A 19,550-nucleotide genomic window follows, 5' to 3' on the forward strand; every position below is an offset into this window, starting at 1 on the left:
ACCACCCCCCATCCATGCCGAATTTAGGCAAATAAAACAATGCTGTTTTTCAATGTTGTTTAAAGAGAGCCCATGAGGCTTCCAACCACCCCCTTTAAAATCCATGTGATTCCGGTGTGGGAGGGCAGGCGGTAGCATTGTCATGGCACCCCAGGGTACCACGGAACCCTGGTTGGGAATCACTGGCCTAAGAGCACCCAGCAATATTTGGCAGATGGCACATGGAGCTGGTGTCGCTTGTGGAATGTCCTTTCTATGCTCAGCAATGTCACCCGGCTCTTGCCATGCGCTTTAGGAACACGAGCAACGGCAGAGTGACACTGTCCAGCAATGGAGATGGTCTCAGAGTTCTTCTTTATTCATTGCTCTGGAGCCATAAGAGGAAATGTGGGGGAGGGGGGGAAGTAGCTACGGGGAATGGGGCTGCCCAAAGACCTTTGCTTGCCATTCAGGGGGTCTGAGAATCCTATTTCCTCCAACAGTGACGAAAGACCTACTAAAATATGTCCCCCCCTCCCCCAATCTTCATGGGAATAATTTCATGATGAACATCTAGGGCAAACATTGGGAGGAAACTGGGTGGGGAGGGGAAATATCGATTAGCAAGATTTACAGCACAGTCCTAAGCAGACACGCCCTTCTAAGCTCGCTGACTTCAGTTTCCACACAAGGCGAACATGGCTCAGGGTGACCCTGTCGCCTGCCACACTATAGGCTACAATAGCATTTAGTAAATAGACAGCAAAGTCACAAAGTGAATCTTCAAAGAGCTACAAGTAGAGGAGTAAAATACACAGTAACACACCTAGTGCAGAGCAAACATAACAAAAAATAAATGGTGAAATCCCTGCTGTGGGGAGAAAACGTGCTTGGGGGATGTTTGGGAAATGGGGAGCGGTGAGAGAACTGGGCCGCAGCATTCACAAAATGGCAGCCGGCTGCTCAGCAGAAACAAAACTGAAACGAGATAAGGAAGGTTGGAAGATAGATGGAGGCTGGGAAAATTAAGCATTTGGTGGCCAAGCTGTTCGCTTGAGAGTAAATTCAACCTGGGTTTGAGTAAAAATATCGCTAGTTGAGCAATTTTTGAAAAACTCGGGTTGAGGGAAATGTAACGGGCCGATCCCTCTCTAAGGAAGGGCCAAGAACTTCCCCAAAATGGGATATTTCCCTTCCGCAGCCCATTATATTTCCACCATGTGGAATTCCCCACTTCAGAAGATGAAGCACTGTGACCAAAGAATGAGGGAAGAATTCAACCAAGGTAAGTCCAGATAAGTGCAGAGGTCTCCAGAGAATGTGCAAAGTTCCAGTGAAAAAGGTTAACCAGATGGGACGTTCTGGGTCTTCCCTGCTTCACAGAATACAGTCTGCTTCATCAATGGCAAAAATGTAAAGCCTGCCCACATATGGGAATGTTTAAGCCTCTAAAGAATAAATTACAGTAATGAATATTACATGAAAAATATGCACCAATCATACTAAATATAAATATTTTCATATCACAAAAAGCATTTCCAATTATGAATGACAGAGCTTTAATTAAATCCAATTAAGTTTAATTGGAGATTGTAATTACGAGAATAAATGGCTTTTTAAGGAATAAAGTCGGGGAAGGATCAGGCAAAACCTACAGGTGAAGCCATGTGGACATATCCAGATGTTCAAGATCTCAACACATTGGGAAAGTGTGCAGATGTGAATAAGATATAATTAAACAAGTTCAAATGCAAAGTTCTTCATCTGGATAGCAAAAAATTAGAGATATCCATACTGGATGGGGGGGTACACTTCTGGGTAGCAGAGAACAAGATCTAGGGGCTCGGGGAGAATATGAGCAGCCAAAGTGATGCAGCGGCAAAAAAGTCTAATGTAATCTTGGCATGTGTCAACAGAGGTATAAAGTCCAAAATCACAAGATGCCAATAGTCCCGCTCGTAGACCTCACTGACATCATTGGTCAGGCCACTGGTAGGCGGTTCTGGAGGCCTCGCTTAAAAAAAAAATGTGGGCGGAATGGAGCAAGTGCAGAGGAGAGCAACAAGGATGCTCACGGGCCTGGAGACCGAGCCCCAGGAGGAAAGGCTGAGGGAGGAGGTTAGTTAGAAAAAGGCTGGGAGCTGTTCCTGTTGACAGAACAGGACAGGAATGGGTTTAAGCTACAGGTGGAAAGGGACCAGTTGAATATTAGGAAAACACTTTTTAATGGTAAAAGGCTGCCTGGGGAGGTGTGAGCTCCCCCTCAATGGCAGTCATCAAGCATCAGTTGGACAAATGCTTGTCAGGGATGCTGTTGGCTGAGCAGGGGGTTGGACTAGATGGCCTCCATGACACCTTCCAACTCTATAATTCTCTGATTCTATATACAAGAGGAACAAATTTGACATGCATGTTGATGAAGGAAAATTATTATAAAACCATGACTCTGTGGTATTGGACACCATGGAATTTAAGGAAATATATCGTAATGTGCGGGGAAGGAAGAGTACTTCTGTGGTGGCAGAGTCCCCAGGTTCAAACATTGTGGAACTAAATAGTCCAAAGATAGGAATTACAGAAGATTCTGAAAGTCCTGTCTTGGGTTATCTAAAAAGGATCATGAAGTAAGAAATTGAAGTGGAATTCAATGCAATAACGATAGCAAAGGTAGTAATAACAACATGCCGGAAGAACCAGAACATACCTACTTCTGAAGACTGGCAAATGACAAGTTGAAGTGAAGTGAAACTGGCTAAGTTATATTATATTGAGGAAATGAACACACACAGAGCTCTCCAGAGTCCTGTTCAAGACAGCTTCAAAAAGAACAATACCGAAGTAGGATCAATACAGCTAATCCTGCCTCTGTCCAAATAAAACAGGAGACTCTTGATTGGCTGGCACAAGAGTGGCCGCCCAATGGGAAGACATAGGAAGGGGCTTTATATTCAAGCCTCACTCCTTCCAAGTAGGCTTTTGCCCCCAGCTGCCAAGGGGGAGGGGACACTGAGCACCTGCCAGGCGGGGCTTCCAAAAAGGTTTCTAGTGCTTTGACTGCAAGGTGTGTTTGGTGTGGCCAAAAGGTGATTGAGGCAAGTGTGTGACCAAGCAGGTGAGTGAGCATGAGGCTCATGGTGTATATTTGTGTGAGGTTCTTTGGGAAGGAATGCCCCCCTTCCCCCCTCCTTTCCCTTCCTTTGCCCCTCATTTGTAGGCTTTAGGAGTGCAGGCTTGGCTTTGGCAAAAATACTTGTGCCCGTTTATAAAGGCCAGATCAGTTCGGCCAGATCAGCTTTGGCATGCAATAAAAAAGGCACGTTTTACAGCTGCCCCCGCCCCCCACAGCCTCTCCTGCTGGGCAGCAGCGAAAGCAGCTTCAGTCAAAAATGGTCTGATGTTTGCCGGGCATCAGGATGGGGATGTATTCTGGCTGCGGCACATAGTGGAGTCATGTTTTGCGGTGTCCTCAGTTCTCAGGGGTTGTTTTATGTGGCTACAGGGTTTTTTTTTCTTGCACTTAGGCCAGACTTCCTTACCTCCTGAAGGGTTTTACTTGCACGGAAATAGCCAGGAAAGGAAGGAGCTGCACAAGCAAGCCATCTGGGCAGCATTTGGGGGCACGCTTCCTAGGTGTGCGAGGCAGCAGCAGCCATCTTGTGTTCTTTGCTGGAAGACAGCTGGTCATCTCAGCAAGGGCACTGTACCATGCTCTCCAAGGGAATAAGCATGGAGACCTTTTTATTCAGAGCTTTGCATTTTCCCTGCAAACAATTGAAGGGTTTCACTTTCACGGCCCAACAGCTGTATCAAATATTTCAGGCTTTCCACACTCAGATCTCCTGAAGTCACATGAATAAAACATAGAAACACTACAATTTAACTATGAAGTAAGGTCATCTTCTCCCCATGTTCCCCTGATTAAAAATGACCACCGGTCTTTCAAACCTCCCCAATTAACATTCACATTCATTACTGTTGAGTTTCAGTTTCCAGCGCGTGATCCAGGATTTTTAACGCAGCGAAACGCCAAGGAGAGGCCATGAGGAACGCAGAAGCAGGCAGTGAGGCTGGCCAGGACGGAAGCAAACCTCTCGTGGTGTCGGCCAGTTTGCAAAGAGGACAAACTTCATACATATGTGGCAGAGCTGCCCTCAAGAACAGTGTCTTTGGCAAAGGGGGTTTATCTTGCAGTATTTAATTTCAAGCAAGTTGTAACTTTGACTGAATTGTACTCTTCCAGTTCCAAATAATTATTGGGTGACTGCAGAGTTACAGCAGCTAGGATGATTTTTGCAAAAGTGTGGAAACAGGGGGAAAAAATCCGCAGGAAAAAAAAGGCCAATTCGGCAAAGAGAGTTAAAGTATGTATATTTATTGAGATTCAAAACAGTGAGGATGTTGCAAAGCTAGACTTGGGATGTGCGGATGTAATCCACTGTATGGAGACAACATATTTTGAGATATATGTCTCACTACAATCTATGACTCATCTTTCCCATGAGCTTGCAAAGCAGCCTATATCTTCTCCATGTTACCCTCACAACAACCTGGTGAGGTAGGTTAAGCTGAGATGGTCTGACTACCCAAATACACTCAGCAAGGTTCCATGTCAGAGCAGGGATTCAAAGCTGCGTCTCTCAGATCCTAGTTAGATACTCTAAAGATTTAGGCCGTTTCCGCACGGCCCATTAACGATGGCCTGGGGGCGGTAAAAACACTGCCCCCAGGCCGCCGTTCGCACCTGACTGCGCTTCCCTCCCCCCAGGGCGGCGTCAGGCCGCCCTAAACAACAACCCTTTAAAGGGTTGTTGTTGGGGAAGGCGTCTTCCGGGTATGGCTGGTCTGCGAACGGCGCCGCCCGGAAGGCTATGCTCCGGCCCGCCCCTTCGCCATTGTCCTCGCATTAGCTGATAGCCTGCTGGAGCGTCGCAGCCCTGCCCATTCACCTGTCCTCCGACCTCCAGGGTCGAGAAAGCAGCTGTATGAAGCTGCTTAGACTTCCAGCATGGCTTACTCCACGGACACCGCGGAGTGGGCGGGATTTGCGAAACTGACTCGTCTGCATGGAGTCGCCTGCCGATCTGCGGCCTCCGGCTCGCCACTCGTTCATGCCGAGGCAGGCTGGCATGCACTTACCGCCCACGCCAGAACTCTTGGCGTGAAACATCCTAACCGATCTGAGGAGGAAGCGGAAACGGCCTATGCCTATAAAATAATAAAACAAATTAACATGTTTTAAAAGACTGTAGTTATTCTTTTGCTATTATGGCATTATATGAATGTAATCTAGATGTATATCGTCACTATATTTGAAATAACAAGAAGTGTTGTTGTTTTCTATCTCTATTCATGCAGCTTAATTATACCTGTAATTTGAAATCATGAGCCCCAAGCTGAATTAGCTTCTCCAGCCTTAACATTTTACCCAGTTGAGTTTTGAAAAAAGTCAACAGCTGCCATAACGATAATCAAACTGAGCTTTTTGCTAAACGGAAGTTCTGGTGCTGCTGGAAAGTTATCTCGTCCAACTCCTGTCTGTTTCTCCAAGGAATAAATTATTACCATGAAAAGAGCAAGAGCCAGCATTGCCAGAGATTCCTCTGGGATGAAAAATGAATGCCGAAAGCGACCCAGACACACGATCATGCTTGAAGAACGTAGATGCAATTCTTCCCTGAAAAGTATGGCAGTAGTTAGATTTATTCTGAAGGCACAATGCAGCTCTTCTGAAAAGTCCTTTATGCAGACCCTTAACTTGCCTAATGGCACGGCTGGAGGGCTGAGCCTGACTGCAGCCAGTAGCAGAGAAGAAACATCTCTCCAGACTCACTGGCAAGCATTTGTTTGGTGATGCTACTAATTTGGGGGCTGTCAGACCAATGAAAGTGGGAATGATCCAGAACTATTTGTTGAAGGACAGCTAGACTTTCAATGTGTGTTGGCCATGCTGGCAGGGGCTGATGGGATTTGTAGTCCATGAACATCTGGAGAGCCGCAGGTTGCAGACCTCTGTGCTAACCGGTGTGATAGCCCACCATTTCAGAAAAATGTTTTCTCCTACAGTCGTGAGCACCAATTTCCCCCAAATGTGTACAGCAACAGATTCACAACAAGCAGGGCCACTGTGAGCAAAGGCCCCGTTTCCTTTCCTTTTTCTTTTTTGGGTGCTCAGAGCACGCAGTTAGGCAGATGCACACCTCTGGATATGGATGGGACATCTTGCTTTGCTCCCTTTCCGGACAGATGTTTTCATTTTGCATATCACAACGTTAAGGGGGGAGGGTTGCACATGCAAACATGTGTTGTGGTTTCAAAGCCCTAAACTTTTTTCCCACACTGGGGAAATGGGAGGGGGAGGTCCTGGGCTCTCCAGCAGGGTTGTCGTGGATTCTCCAGCAATTGGAAGCGTTCCCTTAGCAGAGGCTGGAGCGGGAGAAAGGGGGACTGTGGTGATGGAATAGCCAATCAGAATGCCGGAAAATGGGATGTTTGCACTTGCATGTTTGCACTGAAAAAAAAAAGTGGGTTCATGTGAAGGGGCAGAAAGAAAACGGATTCCTTCACAGACAATGGGCGCTCATGCGAAGGACAAAAACAGAATAAAATACATCCAGATTCAAAAATAATGGATGTAACCCGTTATTATTATGCTATGTGGAATCCACCTGTGTGGCTCAAAAGAAATTGCACATTGAGTCCACTCTCAGGCATAGGACGGAGGTCTCTGGAAACCTCAGGTATAATTTCAGAGCTGGGTCATATTCCAGAGACTGCAACCGAAGAGTGATGGTTAAGTGGGTTTGAAAGATAAGTTTGAACAATTTGGCAGGAGAATTGCGTGCACCTACAGTTCAGTTGCTTGCTTTGCACGTATCTATGATTAACTTATATAACTGTAATTACAGCTTCTCTAAAACTGTACCCCTCACTTTGTTTAATCAACCCTCTACTGGCAATTTCCTGCTTTCCTAATTAAGTTACTAAAGATGTCAACCAATGATTCCAGCATGATGTTTAATGCCAGCTGTAATATTCCATATCAAAATAATATACTAATCTGCAAAATCAACCTGCTTCATTTAGTCATTTGAGGTCATGCAGGGAAATGTCGGTCCTTTGCTTGAAAATGCCTGAATTCAACATACTTCAGAGTTTTCCAAGGAAATAGTATTGCTGCCAGGAGACAACAGCGCAGGCAGAAAGAGTAGCAGAGGTACGACAGCATTAAATTACAATAGCCAGACCAGAAGGCCCCACCTGTCCTTAGTGACACAAGCACCTAACTAGATCCGACTGATTACACAGCAGGGGGCTGGCATCACATCCAGTGTTGTGCCTGACAGGTATTGCGTGAGGAGACAATTAGGTACTGGGAAGTTTGGAGGGAAGTGACTACATAATCATGGAATTCTTAGCTTGACGGAAAACTTGACCTGGGTGGCCCAGGACAGTCCAATCTCATCAGATTCCAGAAGCTAAACAAGGTTCACCCTGATTAGTATTTGGATGGGAGACCACCAAGGAAGCCCAGGGATGCTATGCAGAGGCGGGCAATAGTGGCACATCAATTGGAACTGGTCCAGAGGAGAACGGCCACTGGAAGTACGCTGTGAAGGGTCCATCTCCTCTGAGGATGGGGCAGGGGGCATGGCTGATTCCCATCCTCCAGTCAGGGAGGCAGGAAATACATTTCTCCTTCCTGTTTTCTGTGAGAATCGCCCTCTCCTCTTCAGTTCCATAACTCCAAACAGCAGTCAGTTGCTATGAACTAACTTATTTACTTGAGCTTGAGACCTGCAAAAAAGACTTGCTTTGGGGCCATCACCATGCAAGCATCTTCACTGTGTCATGATAAGCTATCCGTGTTGAAGGAGAACCTGTAGGGACTTTTTTAAAAGGGGATCTTGTTTGGAACATCTTCCCTATGAAACTCTCCAGAAGAGATACTGTCTGTGAGAGTTATATATGCCCACTTCAGAACTTTAAAGTTATTGATACCATGCTGTTTTCTTTGAAATAAATGTCTCAAAAACATTATTTTATTGGGTATCCATTTTTATTTTTGAGAATTTACCAGTAGCTGCTGCATTTTCTCACCCTAGTCGCTATACTCGAGATCAATAGAAGTTTTCCCAGTTTTTTGGTGGTAAAATTAAGATTGCCTCGACTTATATTCGAGGTCCAACTTATAAAGCAGTATATATATGGTAAGACAGAATCCTTAACGAAAAGCAATAATAATAATAATTTTTTAAAGCTGGAATAGCAAAGATTAAAGGGAGCTTCACAGATGAGGGAAAAGGAACAGCGAAAGGAAATATAGATGGTTTGCCTATCAGAAAAATAACAATAACTTATGGAAAGGGGTGTTAGATCTTGGCACAATGGGGGGGGGGGTCCAGAGACTCTATGGATATAAAAATCGGGGAACCCCTTCATTTGGGTAAGGCACCAAGAACTCCAACTGCAGGAAGTCAGATCTGGGGCTCCTGGCTTTTGCAGACACATTTATTCCTCCTTTTTCCAGCTCAAACACCCCCTCCCACCTTTCCACAGATTATCAGAACAACAAGGTGTGAAAGGGTTCAGTCTTCTGCCCAAGGCCTCCGAGGTCCCTTCCACACATGCAGAATAATGCACTTTCAATCCACTTTTATAACTGTTTGCAGGTGAATTTTGCTCTTCCGCACAGCTGCAAAGTGCATTGGAAGGGGATTGAAAGTGCATTACTCTGCACGTGCGGAAGGGGCCCGAGTCTCCCTCCCCCCCTTCCGGAGGCTCCAGGTGAGGCCACCTCGTTAGCTACATTTCCAAGATTTGGAACAAAAGACCCATTAACATATGATAGGTGGTTACACTAGAGATCTTATTCTAGCAAAGAGCAAACTTGGGTCAGCTTCCTGCACTGAGCAGCACCTTGGGCTAAATGGCTTATCAGGGCACGTCCCACTCTACGGTTCTGTGATGCAGTTACTGTTGGGCATAGAGGGGAAAAAAGACCACAAAAACAGCAGAAGCAGAGAAGGAAAAGCAGCTGCAATAAGTCAACAGAGAGTGGGATTTCAGGAAGGAGGGTCACTTATCAGGGAAATCACTACTTCTGAGGTAAAAATCTTACCCGCAGAACACGTCACTCAGCACTAATTTCTATACCTGTGTCACATACAAGGCAATCATTGAGTGCTGGAGATATATCCTGCACAATTGACCACAGTCCTTTATAGTATTTATTCCTCACCTTCATGTTGAATGTAGCATGGTTGCAGGAATGCAGGTGGCCACAGAAGGTCTGAGCGCAAAGTCCCTACAAAAAGAAGAAGAAGAAGATAAGCAAGACTAATCACAATAGCAAGAGCAGAATGCTGGGCAGGCAACACCACGGGTGATTCTGCACGGGCCGAGAAAAACGGGTTGAGGCCCTTTTCAAAATCATTTTGGAAGGGGAGTCCCCACAGAACTCATCCCCCAAATGCTGCTAACCCGTTTTAGTGGCCAGAATCGGGGTTAAATGAAAATAGCTACATTAGCCACTTTTTTTCCAATTAACCCGGGCTGCAAATGCTTCCTGCTTCCCTGGGTAAACTACGGCAAGCAGGAAGCGCTCAATCCCCACACCCTCCACCATTATGGTGGATTCCCCAGCTGTCTGCCATTAGAGGGGATACTCTAAGGCTGCCACCATGCCATGCAGGTAGGTGGGGGGGATTCTCAGATGGAGAGGGATTCTTGGGGGGATGGATTTGCGGGTGGCGGGATTCTTGGCTACACGGTTCACACGGAAACACAGCATTTCTGGGCAGACCGTGCTGCCTCCTGCTCTGGGATCCCAGCAATCCTGGTTGGCCCCTGCAGCTGGCGTGCAAACAGTGGCAGAGGCAGCACAATGCCTGTGCGGAACCAGCCAAACATTGCAGATGTCGTTGTTGTCTGCAGTGCCACCAGAGTGCCCAGTCCTTGCACAAAGGACAGTATAACCTGAAATGTGACAAAGGACGGAGCAGAAGGAAGGCATAAATACAAGACAAATACCCTTTCCCTTCTACTATACCAGGGGTAGGGAACCTTTAACACTCAAAGAGCCATTTGGACCCGTTTTCCACGGGAAAAGAAAACACTTGGAGCCGCAAATAATTTTTGACATTTAAAATAAAGATAACACTGTATATATTGGGGTTTTTTTACCTTTTACTCCACTCATTCTGAGAGAAGCATGGATAAAAGCCACAGCCCTGCTGCCTGCAGGGTGAACGGGCAAAGGATGAAGACCCAGCGGCTTTGGCCTTGCCAGCCGCCCGGAAAAGCACCAGCCCACGCTTTCGAGAACAGGGTGGAAGTGAGGTGGGCACTTGAATGGGGTGGGCACTGCCCAGCCGGCCACGGGCAATTGGTGCGCCCGGGCAAGGATGAAGCCGGCCACCGGGAAAGCGCCCGCCCCGTTCAATTGCAAATGATATGATAGCATTAGAAGGATTTATTAGTCCTATAGTGGTCATGCTCTCTAGCAAAAATTTTGAAATCACTCTTGAAGTAGCTAAATTTGCTTGGATAGTATTCAAAATCAGGAATATAAATCAGGAATATTAAAATTGGTCTAATATTGTTTAACCAAATTGATAAAGAAATGTAATGTTTTGTCGAAGGCTTTCACAGACGGAATTGCTGGGGTGCTGTGTGGTTTCCGGGCTGTATGGCCGTGTTCTAGCAGCATTCTCTCCTGACGTTTCGCCTGCATCTGTGGCTGGCATCTTCAGAGGATCTGATGTTGGGAAAGCAAGTGGAGTATATATATCTGTTGGAGTGTCCAGGGTGGGTGGAGAAACATTGTCTGTGAGTAACAAAGAAGGCAACCAGGTCAATAGTTGAGGGCATCTGGATAGAAGTATGAGTAGCCGGTAGAGTCTATAGCATGGGAGTAACAATGGAGATAGCAAGGTCACTGGTGGGAACATCTGAATAGAAGTATCCTGGCCTTTGTTTCTTTTGTCTATGGTCATCCTGTGTTTGTGTGGAGCTGGTCAACTGTCTTGACTCTAGTATTTTTCAACACTGGCAGCCAAGTTCTGTTCATTTTCATAGTTTCTTCCTTTCTGTTAAATTGTCCATGTGCTTATGGATTTCAATTGCTTTTCTGTGTAGTCTGGCGGTAGTGGCTTTTCAAAGGTGGGTCCAGAATTTCTGTTTTTTCAAATAATATTCTGTGTCCAGGTTGGTTTATCATGTGTTCTGCTATTGCTGATTTTTCTGGCTGAAATAGTCTGCAGTGCCTTTCGTGTTTGGAGACTGCAGACTATTTCAGCCAGAAAAATCAGCAATAGCAGAACACATGATAAACAGTGTTCAATCCCCGATAGTCAGTACATAGCTGGAAGGACCCAACCTTCTTTTTCACAAACAACACTGGGACAGCAAAACTACTGCTGGCTTTCCGGATAAAGCCCCTGCTAGGTTCTTATCCAAAAATTCATTGCCTGTGATTAAGGACTTTCTGGCAAACCTACACTGGACGCATATTTACAAAGCTGGATTTGCGTGAAGAGTACTACCAAATGCGCATGGCAGAGGGGCATGAACATTTGTCTGTTTTTAACACCCGCTATGGACAGTATGACTTTTTAATTATGCCTTTTGGACCCTCTGGGGCCCCAGCCGTGTTCCAAAGTTTGATCAATGGCATCTTGGATGATTTGCTATTCATGGGAGTTGCAGTTTATTTGGATGACGTACTAATCTACTCTCAGGATGAAAAGTCCCATATTGCTCTGGTACGGCAGGTCTTGAAGCAGCTCTTGTCAAACTCTCTATTTGTCAAGCTTGCCAAGTGTGAGTTTCATAAGCCCCAGTTTTTGCGTTACTGAGTCTCAGCGGCGGGTCTAGAAATGGACCCCGCTAAAGTGGCAGATGTTGTGGCATGGCCCCCTCCTTGGACTCGCAAGCAGCTACAGTCCTTTTTAGGTTTCGCTAAGTTTTACCGTGACTTTATTCTGCATTTTGCTTCCTTGTCCCTCCCATTGACCAACCTGTTGCGCACTAAGGGAGGGGGTCCTTCAGCAGCCCGCCCCAATGCCCCGTTAGTTTGGAGTTCGGCTTGCCAGTCTGCTTTTGACTCTTTGAAAGCTGCTTTTACCACTGAACCTGTCCTTGCCCACCCCGACCCGTCTCTGTCCTTTGTCTTGCATGTGGATGCTTCGGATAAGGAATTGGGCACTGCTCTTCTACAGAAAGGCGCAGATGGCCGCTTGCACCCTTGTGTATACTTTTCTCACAAGTTTTCGGGGGCAGGATTGAACTGGACTGTTGAGGATAAGGAGATCTGTGCCATTAAGACTGCTCTGACTGTGTGGAGGCACTTCTTAGAGGGAGCGGAGCATCCATTCAAGGTCTGGACTTATCATAAAAACTTGGCCGCGCTTTGCTCCCCCAGCCGCCTATCTACCAAACAGATCCGTTGGGCTGACTTTTTTGCATGGTTTCGGTTCACTGTGCATTTTTTCCTGGGCAAAACCAACCGTTTGGCTGATGCCCTGTCCCATTTGCCAGAAGGGGCAGACCAGAAGGTGGAGCTCCCGCTTTCCTGCACAATTCTGTCCCCCTCCCACTTGGGCTTGGCAGTAACTCGCTTGCAATCAGGGGCAGAGCCCCCGCCTTCTGCTGTCCCTCCTCTCCGCCTTCCTAGAGGCGGGCAAGTCTCCGGTACTGGCAGAGGAGGGTGGTAATGGCTTGCAATTGCGTAATGGTGTTTGGTGTCGTGGCTCACTGCTCTATGTGCCGCCCCAGCTACGCTCTCAGATTCTCCACCAGGGGCATGGTTCCAAGTCTGCCGGGCACTCTGGCTTTGTGAAAACGTTGCATCTCCTTCGGCAGCAGTTTTGGTGGAAATCTATGTGCAAGGACATTGAGGCTTATATTAAAGGTTGTCCTGTCTGTGCTATGGTGAAAACTACCCCGGCTAAGTCCCAGGGCCTCCTGCAGGACATTGCTTTGCCCAATGGGCCCTGGAAGGTGATCTCCAAGGGACTTTGCTGCTCCTCCAGCAGCTGCAGCAGCAAATATGTAATATTGCTGAAAGCAACACTCTCTTGGAAAATTACAGAGCATTGCTGCATCTCCAACCTGGAAACCTGGGGTGGAAAAATCAATGAAGTTTAGCTCCCCAGGAGGTTTGTGTATGGAATGAGACATACAGGCTATCTGGTAAGAGACGTTGACTGATTTCTTAAAGCCTGATCTATAGTAACAGCAGGCCATGGCTATAATGCATTCCTTAAACTGAGGAAGCTGAACAACTAAAGCCATTTACTTACTTTAAATATAAAAGAACCGGGTTGGAACAATGCTGAACAATGTCCTTAAGTGAGCAACACAGAGAAGGCAAGGTAAAATATCAGTCTATATTGGGGAAATGTTATTTTATGTGGAGTACATGGCTATGTATATATCTGTTTCTCAAGAATGGCCTCCGCCCGTGAGTATTTCAATCTGCAAATAGAAGGGGGCACCCTGCTCCCCAACAGGTTTGTTTCTGCAGAATCAGGGAACCCTGCAGAAAAATCTGAAAAGTAAAAAGAAAACAGCAAGCCAGGAGGTCAAAAATCCCCAGGGTTTTTTTTTTTAAAAAAGGTTGTGCATTAATCTGTGCAAACAGTGCTCTGGCTGCTGCTGCTGCAGGGACCCAAGCCTTCCCAGCATGGCTTTGGGGGGAGGGAAGGTCTTGATTGCCTGGAGTGACAAACCCTTCCTTCACACACACGCATCCCTACCCAAAGCAGCTCCAGGTGAGGTGAGGGCGAAAAGCAAGGGAGGGAAGCTGAAGTTAAACCAAAAGAAAAAAGGGGGGGAATGGGCAGAGAAGGACACCAGAAGCCGATCCAGGCCCAGGCACCCTGCAGCAAGGGGAGGGAAGCTGAAGTTAAACCAAAAGAAAAAAGGGGGGGAATGGGCAGAGAAGGACACCAGAAGCCGATCCAGGCCCAGGCACCCTGGAGGCGAAAGGGGGAAGGAAACCACAGCCGGCTTGGCAGCAGGGGGGGGGGGGGAAACCACAGCCCGGCAGCAGCACTGGTCCATGATTAGGCAGAGCAATAGGGGAGGTGGGGAGATGGCAGCTGCTCTGGAGGTGGTAGGTGGGGTCGGGGTGAGATAAGTACCAAGAGTGGGGGCAGGTCAGGGAGGGGGGGATGAGAGAATCTATATGTCTGAATGAATTTAATTGTATGCAGCTATTGGTCATTATAAAAGATAAAAAACATTACAAATATACATAGAAAAATAAAACATACAACACTGAATAAAATATACAGCAATAAAACATGACAACCTATAAAATCAACTCTAAGAGAACCACACTAGACCTCATTTTCTTTGCTGCCAGGGCATACAAAGACATTCTATAAGTAACATACTCATCAGAATCTGATAACAAAATCATTGGTTTCTCAGCACCTGAGTGGAGATGTAAACCAAAGACTATCCCAACAAGAAACTCAGTGCTGGGTTCCACATACAATAGGCAATCAAACAAATAATGGGGTAAATCCTCCAGAGCGAAGGATCCACAGCTATAAAAGAGCTGATCTTTTGTTGCTTGACAATAATGTTTTGCCAATACAGTCACTGGCATCATTTGGAAGCATAAAGGCATGAATGCCACTCTAAGATTTTGATTTGAAATGTTCACTAAATGAAGAGCTCTGAGATGATCATTTTTGAATAATTTATACCATGGTGAACACTTCAGTTTCAGGATTAGTGATCTATCCATCAAGGTGCCCAATTTATACACCCAGTCTCTAAAATGGGAATTATCTGCTGATAGACTCAGAAGGTCATCTGGGATTGAATACTGAGAAACTATATTATTAAGGAAACGAAGTCATACGAGAAAGACTTGGAATTACACCAATTACAAAGAAAATGAGGGAAACACAGCTCCAGTGATCCGGGCACATTATGCGTCAGGAGAAGACTTCTGTTGCAAAAATGGCCCTAAACTTTGACCCTGGAGGCCACCACCCACATGGAAGACCAAAGAAACGGTGGATGGACAGCATGGCCAAAGACATGCCTGATGTCAACCTTACCCCTGAAAATGTCCAAAATCAAGTTATTTGGTGAAGAAAATGTCAGTGCTAATCCCACTCAAGGGAAATACAGCCCTAGAAGAAGCTATTATTAAGGAAATCAAAGCATGTTGGATCTTTACATAGCATAAAATTAAATGATTGACTGGTAAACAAATTTAATCTAGCTGTTTTATTTTCCCCATAATTTTAGAACAAGATGTGAATGTGCCCTAAGTGAAGGAAGACCAGACTCTGCCTTCATCAGGGCAGCGGAAGGTCCCTCTGGGACAGCTAAAACACGCCTTAAATTTTTATTTTGAATAAAGTGTAATTTTTCCATCCCCACACTTCAACTCCACAACGAAGGTGAAAGACAACCTCAATAATTTTAAGACAGGGTTCTAAGGAAGCCTCCTTTAGTATAATAAAATCACAAAATAGACCCCACTATCCTTAACTCAGAAGACCTGACTGTTGCCAAATGCATGTTCCAATTTAAGGTCTCTTTAAATGTGGATCCAAGGTGTTTAAAAGAGCTACACTGCTTAAATGGGTTTCCAAGCATACTCCAAGAAGATATTTTCACCCTTTTTTCTCAAAATTATTACATTTGGCTTCTCATAAGAGGATCTATGTGTGACCCCCTAGCCCAGCTGATCCAGTGTCTGGGACCATCATACATATGGGACTATCTCTCTCAATATAACCCCAGAAGAGTGTTACGCTCCACCGGAAGTCATCTGCTGAAGTGAGTCTCTATGTCCCTAGAAATGTCCAGTGTATTGTCCTCCAACCCAAGAGCCAGGAGGCTCCCAGTCTGAGATAGAACTACTCTGCTCACGGATGAGCCCTGCAGGGATCCTAATTCCAGGGCTTGTGAAGGCGGTGAATTGTTCCACCAAGGAGTCTATAGCTGAGAGCAGCAACTTAGTTTACAGCTATAATTGCTGGCCCCCCTACCCTACACTTTTTATGTTATGATTCTTTATAGTTTGCATGAAATCTAGTTGAGGGGTTGGGCTTGATGGTATATCAGTTCCCTCCTCCTGGGTCAATCAACTACTAAATTATAAGATGTTGTGATAACAGGCACAGGATATTAAATTGAAGTGATTTTATTGATATATAGAAATAGTTTTATGTGGGTCCTCGCTTGTAAATCTTCTGTTAGCCAGTAGACTGGAATGATCATGTAATTTATAGAACAGAACTAATCTTTTCAGGGGTAGCCAAGAACATACTAGTTGACCAAGACATTCCATTGATTGATCAAATTTGAAAAATGAAATAATTGATTAGCAAACAAAAGGCAAGAAATTTCAAACGATGTACACTTTGATCATATCCAGGCTAACTACTGTAATGGGTTTTAAATGCGTCTGCCTTTGAAAACAGTTTTATCTCCTTCTCTTCATTTTCCAGCTTCCCATTTTTACTTTTTCTGCTTTTTCCCTGTCCATCTTCATCTGCCCTAACTCCTACATTTCACCATTGCTAAGTGTGAGACCGCAGTCCCAGAATAAAGCAACCTGTAGTTACAGTAAGATAACAAAAGGAAGAAGACCAACATTCAAATACAGAGTTAACATTACAAAAGACAGGGCTTGGAGAGCTGTGGCTGCATTTTAGCTTTTGTTTCCTGGAAGGTTAGATGGGGGAGGGGGGATGAGCCAAGGGGCACATCCTGACACTAAGAACCCCACACTCATATTAGTGACGGTTGGGAATTACTAGCAACTCCAGCAAATATTTCTTATGTTCTTACCGTAAATAGCTGTCAAGACCTTACAAGATGTAAGTGGCACACGTCTCCTAAAGAAGTGTGCATTTCTTCTAGGACTTTTGGTTTTTCTAACCTCCAATGTATTATTTCAACATTTCACATTTTTCTTCTGTAGAAAAATCCCTGCCTTTCCCCGCCCGTCTGGTGTGCATTTTTGATCCACTCTCCCCAGCCTTTTTAAGAATGAGATATAATATGTTGTTTCACTGTAATAACTAAACGTCTCCTTAAAAATAACATGCACTAAACCTATTCTGTTACAACAAATAAAACCTGTTTTTTTTCTGTTGAAGAAATGTTCACTTCTCTTTAGACAGGGAAGAACAAGGAATGTTCAGAGATGATCTGAAGTCTGCCATCTCCCTCTGCATAAGGACTGTCTCCCTGCTGAAAATGTACATCTTTCTGCAGAAAACTTCTAGAATCGACTCTTTTAAAGACTGTCATCTGATTATTTTATTTATTTATTTTTAGATTTATATCCCTCCCTTCCCGATAGGGCTCAGGGCGGCAGACTGTCAAACCTCAGATCTGGAAATCACGGAAACTGTAGATTTGTTCTAAAGTCTTTAATTCAGAGCGTAGGTAACATTGTAAAAGAGGAATCTGGCGATTCCTGCGCAAACCCCTTTCCTATATCCCGTTGCCCCCTCCCACCGAGCCAAACAGCTTCAGCTCCCCTCTACAAACTACAAAGCATTAACTACAAAGTGTTGCGAACCTGGGAACAGTTCACACCTTCCTTTGATAAGATCTGTGTCCGGGATGTCCTAGGGCGCCGAGGGGAAGACGCCGGACTTTTGCCCCACATCAGAGGATGGTAAACTGCCTTCCCCTGCCCTACCTGCCATTTGGCACTGACAGGCTCAGTCCTGACACAGACATCAGAATAAAACCACGCAACAACATAATACAATGTAAAACCGAAGATTAAAGAAGTCCTGTCTAATGAAATTTTGCAAGCAAACACAAGATTACTTTTGAGGAAAAAGTATTCTCAATAAAGCAAGTCCTGGGCCGTTTCCACATGGCCTCGGGCATGCCTTGGCAAGAATTCTGCCAAGCGTGGGGGTGGGCACTTCCGTTCGCCGCATAAAGGCGTGCGGCGGGCCCAGCAGAGGCCGCCGCAGGAGAGGAGCCGCCTCTTCCCCCTTCCCTCTCCCACTTACCTCGTCCCTGTCGTCGTCCTGCTGGCCTCCTAAGCCCTGCCCACGCTGCCCTCCGACCTCCGGGGGGGGGGGGGTGGGAGGACAGCGAGGGAGGGAAGCAGAAGCCAGCAGGACTGACAACCAGGAACTGATGGAAAGAGAAAACATGGCGTGTTCCGGCGGTGCTGTTAGCATAGGCGCCGCCGCGAGAACCTGCGCTGTTGCTTGGCTAAAAACAACCCTTTAAAGGGTTGTTTTTTAGGGCGGCCTGATGCCGCCCTGGGGGAGGGGGAGCGCAGTCAGGTCGGCGCTGCTGCGTTGCAGCAGTGCCGCTTGTGCGAATGGCTCCCTGGGGACGGCGTTTTTCCCGTTCCCAGGGCGCCATAAAAAGGCCGTGCGGAAACAGCCCTGGTTTACAGCAGACTTTTCCCTCTCTTACTTTCTTGTGTTAAAATAATTAGCATGATTTGAACATCTAGTTCCCAATTTATCTGTGGATCTTTTGCAGTTGATGCCCATCTGCTTCTTACATCTCAATGCACCAACAGGCCATGTACAAGACTGCTTAGAGAGTATCAGAGAGAGTGCCCTTGCACACACGTGCCGCCCACAAGTGCTTACTCTTTGCATGTAAACTCTGACAGCCTGGTCTCCCAAAAGCAAGAACTGAGCTAAAAGCTACAGCTGTAACTCTTGGGATGAACGTTATTTGGTGCCTTTCAAATCCATACACTACATACTTGGATCCTAGACTTCTGCACTCTACCTGTATCAACATCCAGGCTTCAGGAATGCACAAGTGGGCCCTAAGTAGACCATGCAGTGAAGTCTTCAAGAAGAACCAATGAAATGAAAAGAAAATGAATAGACCCCTTGAAGTACAATCTGCTATGAGTGCCTCTCGAGGTGGCTGTATTCAACTCAATGAAACCCGTGTCGGGTGGATGCTTAGCATGTGGCACTTGTCATGGATGCTAAGTGTGTGGCACTTTTCATAAAGAGTACAATAGTTGCCAAACAATAGCAAAGTACTCCCATGAGCAGAGAAACTGCTCCAGCGCAGTGCCTTTCTGAGACAAAATGGAATATGACCTGCCGTAGCTGTTGAAGCAAGACTCCTTAAAAGGACAAAGTGCTCCACAAGGAGGAGGAGTTCCAAGAGTGAAAGAGGCAAGGATCCTTGAAGATGGAACACAGGTGTTAGGTGCCTCTACCCTAAGGGATGGCCCAGGTCTTGTCAGATCTTGGAAGTTAAGTAGGGTTGGCATAGTTAGTGCTGGGACCTGAGACAGCCAAGTTAGTCTGGGAGCCAGCGTAGGATCTGGACCTTGCCTTCCTCCTGGAGGTGTGATACAGTTAGTTACTGTCTAACTCTAAACCCAAAAGATCTCCACTATTCTTGACCTAATTAGGAAAAGGAGAAAACTAGAACATGTTCACAGGCTGAAATGCTCAACTTGAGCAAAGACAAATTAAGCACGCCTTTAAGCCTTTCGGTGAAAGCCCTTGAAACAAAGAAGAAATGCTGACAAGACACATCTGTGTTATTATAATATAACCTGATGCCTGTATGAATGTTTC

At 45.8% G+C, this 19,550-nt stretch overlaps 1 protein-coding gene across 1 annotated transcript in view; it reads right to left on the minus strand.

Annotated features, from left to right (window-relative positions):
* Nucleotides 1-19,550, minus strand: part of SPAG16 (sperm associated antigen 16) — a 464,997-nt gene that overhangs the window by 139,301 nt on the left and 306,146 nt on the right. The window contains exon 13 of the mRNA XM_048484850.1: nt 9,218-9,283. Coding sequence (XP_048340807.1) covers nt 9,218-9,283 — 66 coding nt within the window. The remainder of the gene's footprint in view (nt 1-9,217; nt 9,284-19,550) is intronic.

This window comes from Sphaerodactylus townsendi, linkage group LG02, assembly GCF_021028975.2.
Source record: "Sphaerodactylus townsendi isolate TG3544 linkage group LG02, MPM_Stown_v2.3, whole genome shotgun sequence".
Classification (NCBI taxonomy): Eukaryota; Metazoa; Chordata; class Lepidosauria; order Squamata; family Sphaerodactylidae; genus Sphaerodactylus; species Sphaerodactylus townsendi.